This window comes from Silurus aristotelis (assembly GCF_946808225.1).
Source record: "Silurus aristotelis genome assembly, chromosome: 13".
In the NCBI taxonomy this organism is placed as follows: Eukaryota; Metazoa; Chordata; class Actinopteri; order Siluriformes; family Siluridae; genus Silurus; species Silurus aristotelis.
The window spans coordinates 1296994-1312100 of NC_139586.1; the positions used below are offsets into that span (position 1 = coordinate 1296994).

General features: G+C 41.6%; 1 protein-coding gene across 2 annotated transcripts in view; it reads right to left on the reverse strand.

Annotated features, from left to right (window-relative positions):
• Positions 1 to 970: 970 nt before the first annotated feature.
• Positions 971 to 15107, reverse strand: part of itgb6 (integrin, beta 6) — a 15554-nt gene continuing 1417 nt past the window's right edge. Inside the window, exons 2-17 of one of the 2 annotated variants that reach the window (XM_083558052.1) lie at positions 12556 to 12625; positions 11995 to 12074; positions 10648 to 10846; positions 10308 to 10554; positions 10020 to 10185; positions 9767 to 9928; positions 9174 to 9269; positions 8768 to 8857; positions 7485 to 7619; positions 6741 to 7006; positions 6499 to 6650; positions 4613 to 4835; positions 4126 to 4220; positions 3526 to 3639; positions 2512 to 2678; positions 971 to 2406 (exon numbers count right to left, since the gene is read on the reverse strand). In XM_083558052.1, coding sequence (XP_083414178.1) covers positions 2311 to 2406; positions 2512 to 2678; positions 3526 to 3639; positions 4126 to 4220; positions 4613 to 4835; positions 6499 to 6650; positions 6741 to 7006; positions 7485 to 7619; positions 8768 to 8857; positions 9174 to 9269; positions 9767 to 9928; positions 10020 to 10185; positions 10308 to 10554; positions 10648 to 10846; positions 11995 to 12074; positions 12556 to 12610 — 2343 coding nt within the window. In that variant the 5' untranslated portion in view covers positions 12611 to 12625 and the 3' untranslated portion in view covers positions 971 to 2310. Of the gene's footprint in view, positions 2407 to 2511; positions 2679 to 3525; positions 3640 to 4125; positions 4221 to 4612; positions 4836 to 6498; positions 6651 to 6740; positions 7007 to 7484; positions 7620 to 8767; positions 8858 to 9173; positions 9270 to 9766; positions 9929 to 10019; positions 10186 to 10307; positions 10555 to 10647; positions 10847 to 11994; positions 12075 to 12555; positions 12835 to 15107 lie in introns of those variants that run through there. The other variant, XM_083558051.1, reaches the window with a different exon arrangement.

Here is a 15107-nt window from a genome sequence, read left to right on the forward strand (position 1 = left end):
ATATAATGTTTATTTATGATAATAATATATTTATATAATTATTTTAAATATTATAAAAGAATAATCAAATATATTTTTAATATTATCAAACAAACCATTCAAACACTCGAGAGGTCGAACGATAGTGGATTTTTACCGATACCGATACCGATACCGATATCTAAGTTGGATCGTACTTTCCGATATCCGATTAATCCGTTTTTTATATGGACACTCAATAAATAACAAACACTTCATGTAAAATAGTTGACCTTTATTACAAAAATAAAGTATATAAGCAATCAAAAAATGTGCTAAATTATATTAATTTGAATATATTCTTTAATAAATATATAATTATACTTGTAATAAATTATTAATAAATATATTGCGCTTAGTGCAGCACGCAGTCTCGTGGAAAAAACAAAATGTAGCGTCAGTGATTCACATCTAGAGGGCGCTCTTGTAATAACAGCGTACTTAAAGCTGGAAAAACTATCGTTAAGGATTTTTTTTGCCGAAAGCTGACAGCAATCAACGATCAATGCTGAATAATTTTCTAATAATTAATCAGTCAACCTCTAATCACCTTTCCACATTCCGTCCAGGTTTCTTGTGAAGGAACAAGAGGATGTGGAGATGGTTTTTCACCTTGTTTATTCTTTGCCCGATCGACTCTCCTGATCGCTTTCGGGAAAATAAAATCCGTTGGTATGACGGCCTGATCCCAAGATACGTATATAACAGAGGAATGGTGGAGGAAAAATATGACATTTTCATGTGAAGTAAATATCGTCTGATCGATATGATGCAACAACTCATTAAAACTCGACCTCAGACGTGTGTCTGGCGTGACACCATTCCTCTGTTATATACGTATCTTGGGATCAGGGAGTCATACGAACGGATTTTATTTTCCCGAAAGCGATCAGGAGAGTCGATCGGGCAAAGAATAAACAAGGAGAAAAAACAAGTAGTAATAACACGGAGCTTTGCCAGCAAAAATCCAACTTTATTTGACGTTGAACATTTAACTTAGGACATTAATACAGCATAAGGCTCAGCCTCAGTGTAGTCGATCATATAGGAGACAACGTTGTAAACACACTCTCTCTCACACACACACACACACACACACACACACAATAGAGCGCCTGGCGAAAGTATGGAAACAGCAAGGTTTTTGAGAGACGTATACATGTTCCTTTTGTTTCAAGCCACCAAAAAATAGGACAGATGTACACACTTTGTTTTCACTGGGAAAAAAAAATCATGAAGAACAGCTTTACACACTCAGTTCGTTCCTCCAACCGTTCAGCTGAAATACTTGAAACTTGCCAGAAATGTTCTTCACTAGTTGAAGATTTCTTGATCCTCTCAGAGCAGTTCGGTAGGATTTAGGTGCGCTGACTGGGCAAACCGTTCCATGATAGACATCACTCCAGACGACTCTAAATAATGCTGAGAGCTTGGAAGTATCCACTGAGTCCAGATGGAATTGCATGTTGTTGATGTATGGAATGGGAGGCATGTTGGTTCAGGATTCCTTTCACTTTCCAGAATAAGTGTCCAACCTTTCCTTGTTTTGAAACATCCCCAAACCATTACGCTTCCACCTCCATGTGGGGTTGAGGCAGTCCGCTAATACCTTCTCTTAGAGTACTTCTGATAGAGCGAGTTTATGCATGGAACTGAAAGGGTCTCAAAAACCCAATATCCACCTGAAACATTTTGTCGCAAAATGCTAAACCCGACATGTCCAGTGTATCGACGTACAGCAATTAGCATAAGCACAGAAACCATTAAACACCCTGAAGATCTGACAGTCACACTGCAGCTCCTAAACCTGAAATGGTATAAAATCAGCATTTTATTTTCCTCCCAAAACACCGAGATCTCGCCAAAGATGGCGGCAAAAAAACAACACAATCATAAAAATCGCGAACGCCTCCCTCCCCTCCGAAAGAACTCTCCGTAAAGTCTTGCTAGCGAGCAATAAAAAAACGGCGATTATAATCAATAAAATGTGCAATGACTGCTGATTCCTCAGAATAAATCAGGAATAAATTAAATCATTAGTTTCCCCGTACATCATTTTTCCTTTCAGAATCGAGGGTTTGCGTTTGTTGTCCTGGATTTGCGGTGATTTAGCAGCAAATTGATAAATAGAATAAAATATATTCCACAGCCTGGTTGTTGTTTTTTTTTGTTGAGAAAATACTACAGGAAAATAAAAAACAGTCTCTCAAACTATACACACGCACACACATGAAAAAAAATCTTTACAGTCAGTATATTAAAAGCGTTTTTTCTTTTTCTTTTTCAATCTGGTCAGCAGATCTCATTTCTCGCTCTCCTCTCCGTCGCGTGTTTGTATGCCACGTTCTTGAACGTTGATGTCGAGCTCCTGAAGAGAGGGTTCGTGCCCTGCAACAGAACATACGGCAAATGAAAAAAACACACGAAAGCAAAATAAATAACGAAACGATATTTGTTTTTATAGGAAATTGGCATAAAAACTCTATAACTTACTGATTGCCACTTTGCTTTCGCTCTCTCCGCCTCAAACTTGGCGACCTCTTTCTGGTCGTGTACATAAATGAAAAGCTTCCAAACCACCGCCAGCGTGATGCCGATAGTGAGGACGGACGTACAGACACCCAGAGCGATCAGAGCGATATTTAGAGGCTTGGGACAATCTGCAAGACCAAACAAACACGTTTAAAAAGTCATGCGCATACACAGGGGCGCCACAGCGGATCATCCGTCTCCATACCCCCCCTGTCCTCTACATCTGCCTCTTTTACACCAACTACCTGCATGTCTTCCCTCACCACATCCATGAACCTCCTCCTTGGTCTTCCTCTTTTCCTCCTTCCTGGTGTCTCCATCCTCAGCATTCTCCTACTGATATACCCCATGTCCCTCCTCTGCACATGTCCAAACCATCTCAATCTCACCTCCCTCACCTTGTCTCCAAAAAGTCCTACATGCGCTGTCCCTCTAATAAACTCATTTCTAATCCTGTCCATCGTCGTCACTCCCAACGAAAACCTCAACATCTTCAGCTCTGCTACCTCCAGCTCCACCTCCTGTCTTTTACTCAATGCCACTGTCTCTAATCCATACAACATCTCAGGTCTCACCACAGTCCTATAAACTTTCCCTTTCACTCTCACAGATACTCTTCTATCACAAATCACTCCTGCTATCACTCTTCTCCACCCACTCCACCCTGCCTGCACTCTTTTCTTCACTGCTCTAACACACTCTCCATTACTCTCCAGAATGACTATCTATTATTACATAATAAATAATTCTGCACACATATTCTGATTATGGCTTCCTAAGTTCTTCCTACTTCCTGTATCTACCCTCCACTTGTTTCTGGAACTTTAGCGCCACCACGGTTGTATCTTGGTCACCGCTTTCGGCCCGGCTGTATCCCCGGACTGCCTCTTATTCACGCCGCCTTGACGTAACGCGAATGGGAACGTGGGAACGTTAATGATAGGGTGGGGGAATGAGAAGAGTCGTCTCTCTTACCAAGCCTGAGCTTGTACACGGAGCTTCCCTTTTCACCACCCACTAACGTGAAAGAGATCAGGCACTCGTTCTCGCTGCGGAGAGCACACATCACCGCGTGGCTCTCGTCAAAGTCTGAAAGGGGAAAAGAAAGCAATTGTGTGTGTGTGTGTGTGTGTGTGTGTGTGTGTGTGTGTGTGTGTGTGTGTACGAGTGACGAATTAGGAAATATACACATAAGACAGAAGAGGAAGTAGGCCGTAGTTTGTAGTATAAGAACAAATTTGGACTTTATTTATATTTATATTACTCATTACCCCACTCACAAACTAAGCGATTCAAACCTGTTTTAACATGACCACGCACAAATCCAGCTCCATGAAGATCTGCTTTACATTGGCTGGAGTGAAAGATCTCCTGCTAAGGAGCTCAAAACCTATTGAACACCTACATAATATTGTTCCTTCTTATTCTGTGACCTCATCATTTATCTGAAGCCTATTGTTAATTCGAAGAATATTTATTGCCAATAATCTTAATATAATGATGGTAAATATATAATACACCAAATCCCCCCCTCACTATGAAGTAAAAGAGAAAGCAGAGAAGGTGAACACTGACCTGTAGAGTTGGTGATGGTGGTGTAAACCGTGCTACATCTACGGATGCACTCGTCTGAAGGTTCATCGGTTTTTAGATGACACTCCACGCAAGACCTACATGAACACACAGATTATACACCGGTCAACTCAACTCAATATTTGTTTTTTATGTGTTGAAAAAACTTCAGAAAGGGTACTTTGGAAAGGGGAAGTGTGATGATGATGACTTTGAATTGGCTTTATAGAGAACAACCGATATACACACATATATGCTCCAGCACACACTCAGTGTGTGAACCGGAAAGTCTAATAAAAACAATTTATCATGTGGATATACACAATATACAATGAGGAAACTCATTGACTCCTTTAGGGTTGCTTTCGGTAAAAAGCAACCTCACTGATGTGTTGGTGTTCCTAATAAAGTGGCCGTTGACACAATATACACACCCAAAGACACATATTTATTTCTCCCTATATGTGATAGAACGTGAAGGTGGACGCACCTGGTTGAGCTACAAACGTCTCCACAGGTCGCACACTTCTCGCACTTGTCCCCTGAAGCTCCGGGGACAGAACACTCGCACTTCCCGCACACACACTTCCCACGTCCGCTGCAGACCGAGCCGTCCGCTGCCTCGCACGTGTGTGCACTGGTGCTGCAGTTGCAATACTCGCCTGTCCAACCCTCATGGCACACACACTCGCCACAGTCGCACTGTCCGTTACCTGAACACAGGTACAGATGTGTTACTATATAAAGTTTATAACATTACTTATATACACTTCGAAACCTATTAATGCAGTTGCTTTCATATACACTATACAGACAAAAGTATTGGGACACCTGACTCTTCCATGTCCAGAAGAGTGAAGAAAGTTCTAAGAGGAAATTGGGACTAAATGTGGAATCCGTGGAATCCTAATGTCTATATATTTAAATATTTTTTATTCATTAAAGAGAAGTATTCTTTCATGGTGAAACGTCTCGGAAACGCAACCACCTGTGGGGGCGCCACTGAGCCGTCTCTGCTACCCTCAGCCACACCTATTTCAATCATTTTATTCATTTTTCTGCTGAAGTTTAATATACATTTTATATTTACATACTTAAATTTTTTTTAACCATTTTTATGGAAAGCTGCAAATGGTTTGGTGTCGGGGTGGATCATGGTGGTGGGAGGGTGACGCTATGGGAGGGGGTTTCCTATTTCTATGTCAATAGGAATCTCGCCAAGAGTGCCAAAAAAGCTAGAAACGTCCATGTACCTGCCACCTGGTGCTTTTTTTAAGGATGTTAATAAGGAATGAATCATTGATATTGTATTCCTTGAGTCTAATCCTGGAACTATTGCTTTAGTTTTATATCATATTACCTGCTCTATGATTCAACGCTCTCATCATTCATTCCTGGGGACAAGAAAATTCTAGTAAGACGTGAGCCAACAATCACGTGTGATACACGTGTAATACACACTATGACAAAATGAGGCCAGACACCACATCACGTGTCCTTTTCCCATTTAAGTTTGTAATTTATAACACTGGTGTAGCATCATGTATATTATACGGACAAAAGTTTGTGGACACCTGACCGTAAGATTGGTATGTCCTTTCTAAACGTCCCACATTCCACACTTAATATCCGTTTTCTGTTAGAATAAGCTCTACTCTTCTGGGAAGATGTTCCACTAGATTTTGTGGAGATTTGTTCTCATTCAGCCACAAGAATGGTGTTGGAAAAGTACTGATGCAGGGTAAAGTCAGGAGGCCTGGGGTGGATTCAGCGTTCATGTTCATCTCAATAGGAGGAGATCTTCCACTCCAACCCATGGAAAGCATATCTTTATGAGCTGGATATTTGTGCAGCTCCATTGCAGTGCTGAAACAGATTTGACTCTCCTAGTGAGGCCTAGTGGAAGGGAAAATTCACTTTCCATACAAGAGTGTGCCTGTAATATTTCAGGGAGAAGAAGATATTGGTGTCCCAATACTTTTGAAAATTAATATCGCCGGTTGCGCGGTCAAAATCGGTGGATTGAGAAATCTGTATAAATCTGCACGTATATAAAGATTGACAGTGTAAGATGTAATCTATTCAACTGGGCTGATTCCAGAACCCAATATTTCCCAAACATCTCCTAAATTTTCCTTAAAGTTGAACAGATCCTACTGAAAATCAACACAATCTGAACCGTCACGCTGAGACTTAAACATACTTTACTCCCTGCATCGAACTTTAATTTGGGTGTTAAGAATGCGTGTAATTACCAGGATGTTTTTGTTTTATTAAGGGAGAGCACACACACACACACACACACACACACACACACACACACACACACACACACACACACACACACACACACACACACACACACTAACTACTAACCTCCACACAGCTTCCCTCGGAATCTGACGCATGAGAAGTCCATGCACTCGCAGTATTTTCCGTACACAAGCCCAAACTCGGACGTGTAACACACGCACTGGCCGCAGAAGCACTCGCCCTGTCCGCTGCACACCTCTTTGCTGTCGGAAGCCCTGTGCAGGTGTGGGCACATCGAATGTATACGTTTAAAAAATATTACCATCACACGCTGTACCAGGATACGGTTGATACGTCTTTCTAACCTGCAGTCACTGACTTGCACTTTGTCCTCTTCACACTCGCACCTTGTACCTACAAACCCGGGGGCGCAGAGACACGATCCACACTCCAGCGCACCTCGTCCTTCGCTGCAGTGCATGCTGTTTAACTCGGCCCACTTCTGGCAGCCGCACTCACACACCGACTCCAGCTCCACCTCCAGGGTGTCCTGGAAGCCCAGGGGCCGCAGCGAGAAATGATGAGACGCGTCCCGGCAGCTGTCCAGCTCCACCGTGACATTAAAGGTCACCTGAGAGAAGAACGATAGCAGATTGTGTATGTGTGTGTGTGTGTGTGTGTGTGTGTTTGACTCAAAAGAACTTTAATCAAGTCTCTGAGTTTAGCGTGTAGTTATTCTAAAACTCATCTTTTATAGTCTGAATGCTCCATTCTGATTGGCTGGAAGGAAGGTGTTCAGATTGTGTTGAACGGCACCAGGAGTTAACGCCAACGGCTTTGTTATTAGTAAGTGGGGAAAAAATGCATGTAATTCTATATCTGTATATAAAATAACTGCAAGAAATTATGCTTTATTTTCATCCATTTAATCAGTTTTGCTCTACAAACACCAATGACAGTTTTTGGACTTTCCTCACCTCAACATCGTGCACCAACACCCATCTGGATTATCACTCAATAATATTCTAAAATCTTTCCATCGCATTTTTCCATCGCATTAACCATCGATTGAGTGTAGTAGAAAAAAATGTAAGTAAACGAGGACTCACTACGTCTCCAACTTTGATATTGGTGCAGTGTTTAAGCCCTGGCTGGACTGCACCATCTGGACAGAGAGCTGTAAAGGAGATATGGAGATTTTCAGTGTCCCCCAGGACCTCCAGCTCAATTTCGGACCTTAGCTCCTAAAAAAATAAATAAATAAAGCTTTAGATACATCACTTTTTACTCACACGAGACCTTTTATCCAAATACATACAGATGGAGGAAAAGCTTATTTTGATCTTATATTTCACTATATTTCCTTTTTGGTCTACACTTGATGGAAGTATTGAGACCAAGGAGGAGGTTTATGGATGTGGTAAAAGAGGACATGCAGGTGTTTAGTTTGAAAGAGGCAGATGTTGATAACAGCATGATATGTAGATGGACGATCCGCTGTAGCGACTCCTAACATGAGCAGCAAGAAGAAGAAGAAGAAGAAAAAGAAGAAGTGGTTCTTCCACAAACTGTTACCACAAAAATGGAGTCACACAACTGTACAGGACATCTTGGAATGCTGTAGCATGAAATATTCCCTTCACTTGAACGAGAAGACCTGAACCTGTTCCAGCATGACAATGCACCTATACACAAAGCCAGCTCCATAAAGATCTGCTTTCCATAGGTTGGAGTGGAAGATCTCCTGCTATAGAGCTCCAACCATATTGAAAACCTCTCCTCACCTCACCCTACATTAGTACCTGAGTTTACTAACTCTCCACAAGCACATTCCAAAATGTAGTGGAACATCTTATTAGAATAGTGGAAGTTATTAAAAGAGCAAGGAAAACCAGACGTAGTGGAGAAAGAGATGCTGAACATCTACAATCTCTTTAAGGTAAAAACTGAGGCAGGAGACCCGGTTTCTTTAATGGGCTCTGAAGAGCTTCAATGGATTGAGCTAAAACGAGGTATTAGAGAGCGAAGAAGTGGGGGTTGAAGGAACAGAAATGGCAAGATCAAACGACCTCGAGAGGACGAGTGCAGACATGCTCTGTGAACATTAAGGCCCAGACAAGAAGAAAAAAATAGAAAAGGCCAGGAAGATGGAAAAAAAAAAAAACCACTGAGCACCTTCATCATCATCATATACGCGCCCACACTCCCCGAAATGACCATATTCATTAAATGCTGTATGACTCAAGAGGTTCACAAAGTTTCCAATTGTGGAATTTCTCATTATTGTGGGGTTTCTGAAAGACCACCGAGATTTCTCTTCTTCTCTCTTCTAACAGCTCAGAACCTGTTGAGTTCACGAAGGTATCCAGAGATCGACAAAGAACTACTGTACCTTGTACGCAGTCAAGATCAGTTCGAGAATGTTCCGGGAATCGCTTTCCAACACACCCACTGTCGCACCAGGAATTAGACTTGCATAGTTCTGTACAAAATAGAAAAACAAAACAAAATTCCACATAAAAACAGCCACTGGCTTGCGGAATGCAGAAGGTAGATATAGAGATATATAAAGCGGGCATGAGTCCAGAGAAAGCTTCGAAAGGAAAAAGTTTCGTCATGCCTGGTAAACACGAGTGGCGTGATCGTGTTTAAACACGTCCAAAGCGCGGCTAAATGAGGCATGCGATCGCAGCGTGTCTCTCGTCCTCCATTAATGGGATTCAGCTGAACCTTTTTTTTTTCCTGCATAAAACCTACTGTGTGGATTTAGTACACAATCCTGAAAGACTTGATCTCACCGTGTAGGTTTGTCTCTGGTTTTCGGTCACTGCGAAGATGAGGAGGATGTTGTTCTCCACTAGCTTGTCTATTATTTGTCCTAATGTTGGATACTCCTAAACATGAGAGAGAAACAAAACCATGCAATGTCTGAATCAAAAATACTGGGACATTTCCTGACTTTTTTCCAGCCATATCTTCCACAAACTGTAAAGTTGGAGACACATAATTGTGGTGGCATGGTTCCCTTCATTTGAAGCTCCATGAAGTTATGCTTTACATGGCGTCAGAAGATGCGGAGGATCTCGTGTGGCCTGCTATAGAGCTCTAAACCCTGTTAGACACCTTTGGAATGAATGTGAAACCCAAAACCTCATCACCTACATCAGAACCTGCCTTGTGGTTAAATGAATCCCCACAAAATCTAGTGGAACATCTTAGAAAAGTGGAGCTTATTAAACCAGCAGATGGAGACTACATGCGAGATGTTCAAAAAAGGACATACCAACTTTATGCTCAGGTGTCCACACGGGTTTGTCCATATAATGTCAATGTTCTTTTCTAATACTGCAATTATTATTTACATTATCAGAGTTCAGGGGCTTCACATTACCATTTCACCTGCCATGGAATACTCGTTGTTGGCATCTAGGTGGCACTGTCCATCGTTAGGGATGACGATGCCGGCCATTTTGCTGTCCATCCCGAAATGAGAATCGGCGTCGCTCGCAAAAACCAGCAAGCGCATGGAATCGTTCCTCCACCCGATCTTGTCCTACGGACGCAAAACAGATTCCTTTCAGAAACAGCAAAAGAGCCCGGTGTGTTCAGTGCATGTGTGTAGGACGGAGAACCAAACCCCTCACCCCGCACACCGCCGCCTGCATGATGGCGTCGAAGCCACACTCGGGAATGTCGTTGTTCGCTGAGATGCGCTGTTTCGAGATGATCTTATTAAACTGCTCTGTGCTGCTCGTTAGCGACAGGACGTGCCTGTATCCGAACGTGGGCAGGCAAACGTGCTCGACGCTCCTAAACGGAAAAAAAAACATCACGCCATGAAATATTTTTCTTTTCCGGAAATATATTTCTGCCTCACATCATTCGGTTCGTCCCGTTTAATCTTAATGAGCAATTCATTATGGGAATGTTACCAGCAGGGGTTTTTCAGCTCCTCTGGAGTAATTTTTATATAGGGCAGAACCGGCTTCTCCACAAACGAACCGAATCCCAGGCGAAAGTTACTCGTGAGACCAGCCATTTCTTTGGAAAGCGTCGACCCGAGGTGTGTGATCCTCTTCAGATCGTCGAACATCGAGGCTGAGAGGTCCATCAGGTAGTACATATCCACCGGATGGTCTTCTGATTGCTGTACTTTTACTTGAAAGGTCACTTTGGTTCCTGATGTAAAATTATTTTTTTTTAAATACGTAAAAACAAACAAAAACAAACAAAAACCCCCAGATATTCTTGAGAGCATCCTGGACATCTCACCTGGCCGAAGTTTGAGCGCCATCCTCTGTGGTGCGATATAAGACGCGTTATCGGGGTCTGCGCTTTTCCCTAACGGCCCGTCATCCAGCAGCTCTACGGTGTTGACCGGGAACTGCAGGAACTCTTGAGGACATCCCTGAAGAAGAAGCTCTTCGCGAGTTGCGCAGCGCTCGCTCGCTGCTAAAGAATCTGTGAAATTCTGTAAAGCCAAACAAAAAAAAAAAGTCACACACTTTCCCAGATGTGTTGCAGCTGTAATTCCTATTCTGGGAAGATGTTCCACTAGATTTTGTGGAGATTTAGTGGAGATTTGTGGAGATTCATTCAGCCAAAAGGGTGTTTGTAAATTGAGATATAAAGTTTGGGTTCCGGTTGTTGTTATTATAAGCTTCATTCTTCTGAGACGGATTTCCACAACATTTTAGTGTGTCATTTATCTACACGTGTGTATTTTTAAGATGCGCCTGAGGCATCGTCGATGTTGCACTTCATAACAAAGGTCTTCTTTTGTGCATGACACTCCTGCCCTGTTCTTCCGGTCCTACCATGTTCTTCATCTCTGATCTTGGTAACCCTTGCCTTCCCTGTGTCATGCTGGTACAGGTGTGCACGTGGTACAGCATGTTTTCGTCCTTGACCTTGGCCAATCAGACCACCTGACTGACCGGAGGAAACCCCCAAATCACATGCAAACTCCAAACTTCATGCACACAAGGCGGAGATGGAATTTGAGCCTCCAGCCATGAAGGTGACACACAAATATGCTTATAATTCCAGTTTTTGGACCAGAAACCGGCGCACCCAGAATTCATCCCTGGAGGTGAAATGCAGATATGGTGGCCACTAAACCACAACCTTCAGTTCCAGTAAATAGACATCAGCATACAATGGAATCCCATACGATTGTGTGCAGAACTTCCGGCTTTGTGGCAACAGTTTGTGGAAGGCCTCTATATGAGTGTGATGATCAGGTGTCCATGTAGCTGTGGGTGTGTAATGGTGCAAATGAGTCCTGAAGTAATGAGATGTGGATGAGGTGTGTGGAGAAAAGCTGTAGAAAAAAAAAAGCTATTGCAACATTCAACAGATAGATCGCAAAAATGGTGAGATGAGGGTGAGGATGAGTTGATGATGAGATGAGATGAGATGAGATGAGATGAGATGAGATGAGATGAGATGAGGATGATATAGGGTGAGGTGAGGGTGAGATGCAGTAAGGGCGAGGGTGATGTGGGGGTGAAGATGAGAGGGAGATGAGGATGAGGTGAGGGTGCGGATGAGGTTGAGGATGAGTGTGAAGGTAATTTTGAGGGTGAGGATACAGGTAAGATGAAGGTAAACGCGTACCTGTAAAGAGCACCACGCGCACTGCGGTCCCAGCTGCACGCACTCGCCGCACGACCGCGCGCCTCGCGCCCCACAGCTACCTGGACGCGCGAGAGGCGCAAACAAAAATTTTTAAAACACTCAAAATCACTCTTTCTTTACAACAAACATCAGGAATGAACCTAAAACGTTGCGCATTTTCCCTGGATAACAACTAATACATCTTTCCGGATTCAGTCGCATTCTTGAAATCGGGTTTCACTCTCAAGGTGTGCATGGGCGCGCGTGCGTGCGTGCATGCGTGCGCGTGTGTGTGCGTGTGTGCGCGTGTGTGTGTGTATACTTACGCATGTGTGTTTGTTGACATGGTCAACGGAATAAGATAAATAAGATTGTACATGAAAATGCTCTATATGTCTGACCGGATTTAGTTTTCTTGGCTGTTTTGCCATGGCACGCGCACTGTGTGATGAATGGTAGCAGAATTAAAAAACATTTCGATTTTTATGGCTGTAAATAAAAGAATAAACCAATAACGAAATGATTTCAGTGAACTAATTCTAAGATTTAAAGAGTCCTTACCTGCTGCCGCTCTAATCCACCAGTGAAGGAAGAGGATGAGGAGAAAGATCCCCATTCCTGCTCACGGCCGCTGCACAGGTGAGAAAGGAGGATGAGGGAAGTTCATATCGCTCCAGAACGGAAATGCAGAGGTGATAGGTGAAGCTCGGCTTGAGTCTGTGTGTGTGTGTGTGTGTGTGTGTGTGTGTAGGGGACGTTGGAACACGCAGGGAGATCTGTCTCACCTGGAGGGAAGAGGGGGAAGTGGGCCGGCGCTGTTACCTGGCCGACTTTCAAGTCACTTCCGCCCAGGTGAGAGTGGAAGAGAGGGGAAAGCACGAGCGCGAAGAGAAAACACTTTTACATGATTTCTGTTTTAGAATTGTCATGGTTTTATAGCATAATTGTGATGAAGAAGATCAAACAAAAATGTCGCCGTTAATTAAAAATATGCAGAATAAATTAACTATCTGTAACAATCAAATAAGGCACTAGTATGAGCGGGGGTGGTGGGGGAGGGGTGTAGGGGGCGTGGCCGCGGTTATGATAATTGTTGTTATGTTTATTATAATTATCCTGATGCTTGTATTAGTGGTTGTTGTTGTCATAATGATTGTTGTAATTGTAGTGGTGTGGGTGGTGGTGTTGGCACTGTTGTTGAAGTTACAATGATGAATGTTGTGATTATTTATGTTGTTATTGTTGTTGTTGTTTTTACTCTTGCTGTTATATCGATTGTGGTTGTTGTTGATGTTATTATGATTGTTGTAGTTGTAGTGGTGTGGGTGGTGATGTTGGCACTATTGTTGATGTTACAATGGTGAATGTTGTGATTATTAATGTTGCTATTGTTGTTGTTATTGTTTTTACTGTTGTTGTTGTTATATCGATTGTTGTTGTTGTTGATGTTATTATTATTATTATTATTGTCGTAGTTGTGGTAGCTACAGTTGTTGCTGTTACAATGATGATTGTTGTAATTATTTATGTTGTTATTGTTGTTATTGTTTTTACTGTTGTTGTTGTTGTTGTTATATCGATTGTTGTTGTTGTTGATGTTATTATTATTATTGTCGTAGTTGTGGTAGCTACAGTTGTTGCTGTTACAATGATGATTGTTGTAATTAATTTATGTTGTTATTGTTGTTATTGTTTTTACTGTTGTTGTTGTTGTTGTTATATCGATTGTTGTTGTTGTTGATGTTATTATTATTATTGTCGTAGTTGTGGTAGCTACAGTTGTTGCTGTTACAATGATGATTGTTGTAATTATTTATGTTGTTATTGTTGTTGTTATTGTTTTTACTGTTGTTGTTGTTGTTGTTGTTATATCGATTGTTTTTGTTGTTTTTGTTGTTGATATTATTATTGTCGTAGTTGTGGTAGATGCAGTTGTTGCTGTTACAATGATAAATGTTGTTAGAATTAATAATATTGGTATTGTTGCTATTTATCACTGTTGTTTCTGTTTCAATGATTGCATTTGTTGCTGGTGTGGTTGTTGCTTATATTATTATGATTGTAGTATTTGTGGCTGTTATAATAATTGATTGTTGTTGTTGTTCCTATCATTAATGTTGTTATTACCGTTGTTGTTGCTGTTATAATAATTGATAATTGTTTGTTAATACGATGTTGTAGTAGGTGTTGTTGCCAGTATTATGATTGTTGTTGGTTATTGTTGTTGTTAATTATTAATGTGTTATTAGTTGTTGGTGGTGGTGATTGTTATTACTATTATTAATGTTGTTCTTGCAGTTTTTATTATGATTGTTGTTGCTGGTACATTTATGCCAAAGTATTGAATGTATAAATAAAAGCTGGAACGGTGATTTTCACAGAAATCACAGAAATATATATATATGATATTATTACTGTTGTTTAAAAGGAATCACAGTAAACTACTGGTGTGTGTTGACTTTATTGCTGCACTTTTCTCCACTAGAACATCAAAGATATAGAGCCTGATGTAATGTGTGATATGTTGGTTGTTTCACCTCTGGCTCTGCTTTCAGGTCAGGTTAATTGTAGCTGCAAACAGATGTTTTGTACACATGTGTAACCCCGGAGGTCCTCGGGCAATGACGTCAAAAATATCTACTCTTGATCTCTTCTGACCTCAGAACTACTTAAATCTTAGTGCATTGTAAAGGAACACTATATGAAATCAAAAATATTGCGACACCTGACTTTCGGAGCAAAATGTGATTCTTTTCCCAAACTGTTTACACAATGTTGGAGTTGTACAGGATGTCTCAAACCTGTTCCAGCATGACCACGCCCCTGTGCACAAAGCCAGCTCCATGAAGATGTGCTTTATATGGGTTTGCACATGGTATAAGATCTCCTGCTATGACGCTCTAAACCCTATGGAACACCTTTGGGATGAATGTGAATGCTGAGTACACCCCAGGCCTCCTCACCTACATCAGAAACTGAATTGAATGTGTTTGAATGTGCACAAATTTCTAAAAAAAACACACTCCAAAGTCTAGTAGAACATTTTCCAAGTGGAGTGGAGGTAATTGAAGGATCAAATGTGGACTAAATGTGGAATAGGATGTTCAAAAAGT